Source organism: Triticum dicoccoides, chromosome 7A, assembly GCF_002162155.2.
Source record: "Triticum dicoccoides isolate Atlit2015 ecotype Zavitan chromosome 7A, WEW_v2.0, whole genome shotgun sequence".
Taxonomy (NCBI): domain Eukaryota; kingdom Viridiplantae; phylum Streptophyta; class Magnoliopsida; order Poales; family Poaceae; genus Triticum; species Triticum dicoccoides.
Genome location: NC_041392.1, coordinates 41,446,586 through 41,449,416, shown reverse-complemented (window position 1 = coordinate 41,449,416; position 2,831 = coordinate 41,446,586). Strand labels below are relative to the sequence as shown.

At 43.7% G+C, this 2,831-nt stretch overlaps 1 protein-coding gene across 1 annotated transcript; it reads left to right on the top strand.

Annotated features, from left to right (window-relative positions):
• Positions 1–237: 237 nt before the first annotated feature.
• On the top strand, positions 238–2,077 carry LOC119333003 (CWF19-like protein 2). The gene is made up of 5 exons (XM_037606050.1): positions 238–369; positions 471–550; positions 1,011–1,350; positions 1,441–1,653; positions 1,751–2,077. The coding sequence occupies exons 1-5, from the start codon at positions 238–240 to the stop codon at positions 2,075–2,077; spliced, it is 1,092 nt and encodes a 363-aa protein (XP_037461947.1).
• Positions 2,078–2,831: the final 754 nt, after the last annotated feature.

Genomic DNA, 2,831 nt, shown 5'->3' with positions numbered 1-2,831 from the left:
AGTTGTGGATGACACTAGGAGAGTTGGAACAATTTTCGTTGGTTTATTTCTCACGCAATGACATACCAACCTGAGGGGTTGGGGATACATACTTATAGGCTGCTAGCCAGCCAAGCATATGCTGAGATGCTACTAAGATGCCAGTCTAAGATGCTAGTCTAAGATGCTGGTCTAAGATGCTATCCTAACTGCCAGTCCTTGATGGTCAGGAACTCTATCCTAACTGCCACAAGGACCATGTGCCGCAGCCCCACAAGGACCATATGCTGCAGCTCCACAAAGACCCTAGTACACAGACTTATCCAACAAGCCGCGGAGGTTCTCCGCCTTCGAATGAAAGGCAAGCATGAAGAAGCTGACCAGCTTTCGGTAAGTGCTGTGCTGCTGCTGCTGTGTGTTGACAGGAGTTCTTTGTGCAAGATCACATGACCTCTTAACTGATGTTTGTTCATATTCAGAGAGAGTATCAGAGAGAAACGGAGGCTGTGCTGCAGGATCAAGGCACTTCTGTTGATGAGCCTAGGCATGAAAAGGGAAGGAGCTCAATCAGGTTAGTCCATCTTATGCCAGAATGCACTTGGATTACCTATTTGTGTTATTTAATGCTATGATTGTCCTATGTATGTTAAGTTGAGCTATCTCCTGTTTATCACTCCTGCGGTGCGGTTTAATCAAATTCAGTCTCTTTGCTTGTATCATTTGAGTCATGTTGCTTTGTGTATTTGTTTAAACCAGTGCCGGCAGTTCTTGGCGGTTGGCACTGTAGTGAATTGATCCCATGTATACAAGCCACCTGACATACCCTTAGTTCCCTGCAAAAAAAAAAAAGACATGACCTCAGTTTAGTCACTCTGAATTCTGAAATACAGCAGTTTATAACAGATACTAAATTTAAAGATAGCTCATGTACTACTGTGTGCAGATATTGTTATATCTCATTGCTTTGTTACTATATATGCTATTATAGTTTATCTGCCTGCTTAACATACTATTGCCTTTTTTAACTGCAGGCATACTATAAAGCATGCTATAGCTGCTGAAAGCAGGAAAGGAGAAGAAAATGCTGACCTGCATGCTACAAATATAATTATTCAGAACAAACATTACGACATGTCTAGATGCGTCGAGGATGAGTACGAAGATCTGGGTGATGCTCCCAGAAGCAAGAGTAGAGATGCGCGTGTGGAGAAGAAGAGCACCCATAGGCACATCTTAACCCAGAAAGAGCGCTGTTTGTACTGTTTCGAGAACCCATCCAGGTTGGTTGTTGCTGTAGGAAACTTCACTTACCTGATGCTGCCTCAGTTTGACCCTGTTGTTCGAGGGCACTGTCTTATTCTTCCATTGCAGGTATTTCGCGCCGTGCTTCGATGAGAACCGAGTCACAGCTCACCTGAATTCTAATCATTTTTACTGATTCTTTGATTTTTGTGGTTGCAGCATGAGCCTGCAACTAGAGCAACTGACAGTGGTGCTTGGGAGGAGATTCCCAACTTCAAAAAGTGCCTCCTGAAGATGTTCTTGCAGCAGGGCAAGGATGTGATCTTCTTGGAGACCGTTGTAGGCTTGGCCAAGCAACGGAGACATTGCATGATCGAATGCATCCCTGTCCCCTGCGAAGTTTCACACAAAGCGCCCATGTACTTCAAAAAGGTAGGTTAGTGTGTACTGCTGTCTGCATGACCAGAGCCATTCCTTGTCCTGTCTCCTGTGCTTGAGGTTCTAATGAAAGCCGTTCTGTCTTCTTCAGGCGATCGATGAAGCCGAAGAAGAATGGTCCCAGCATGAGGCGAAAAAGCTCATCCGGACGAGCGGTGACCTGAGGCAAGTCATCCCGGAGAACTTCGCCTACTTCCATGTGGAGTTTGGGCTGGACCGTGGGTTTGTCCACGTGATAGACGACGAGGGCAAATTCAGTGCTGGTTTTGGACTGGATGTCATCAGAGGTGTGCTCCGCTTGCCAGCGCAGGGCATGGACCGACGTCCAAGACATGTGCCCATGGATGATCAGAAGAAAGCCATCGCCGGCTTCGTGAAGGACTGGGGGCCTTTCGACTGGACAAAGCAACTCGACTAGATGTAAATAATTTCAGGAGCAGTTGGAAGATGCAGAAAGTAACAGTTTTGTAGGAAAAATTGCGCTGTTGTTCTACATCTTGTATTTGTGTCTATGTTTTTTTTGCAAAAGTTGATAGTTTCACAGGATACGGTTGTGAGAATTTGATGATTCTGTTAGGCTTCTAGTTGAAAGCAAATATCTGATATTGAGCCCGTATGTATGTCACCGTTGATCATCATCGATGATCAAACTATATGAATGAAATAAAAAGGAGATGGGATTTTCCATAGCAGTTGATGATGTGGTATCTGGAATCGATGCCATCCCAGTCATACAAATGCTCAGCTGCTGATTCCAAGCGGCTTACTTTCATCCAGGCTCTAATTTACATTTTAAGAATATAGTCCGATAGGTTTTTCTTCTGGCGTGTTTTGTCCTGAAAATGCAGACATTTCATAGAAGAAAGATTAAAAAATACAGTCCGTAGAGTTTTTCTTCCATGGTGTTTTTTCTTGAAAATGCAGACATTCATAAAAGGAAAAAGTTCACATTCTTGAGGTTTTGCAAAGAGTAAAGCAGGCACTCTACCATCTGAGCTACATCCCCTTACATTGTGCCAATAATTAACAGCCCACATTAATTTTTTGACAACACGTGTCATAATTTTTTTTCCGCAATGAAAAGCATCCTTTATTAACCGAAGTGCACCTCCTAACATCCCTCCCATTTCAGATTCAAATTCAACACCACTTCTTACATTCCAGCCATCTTC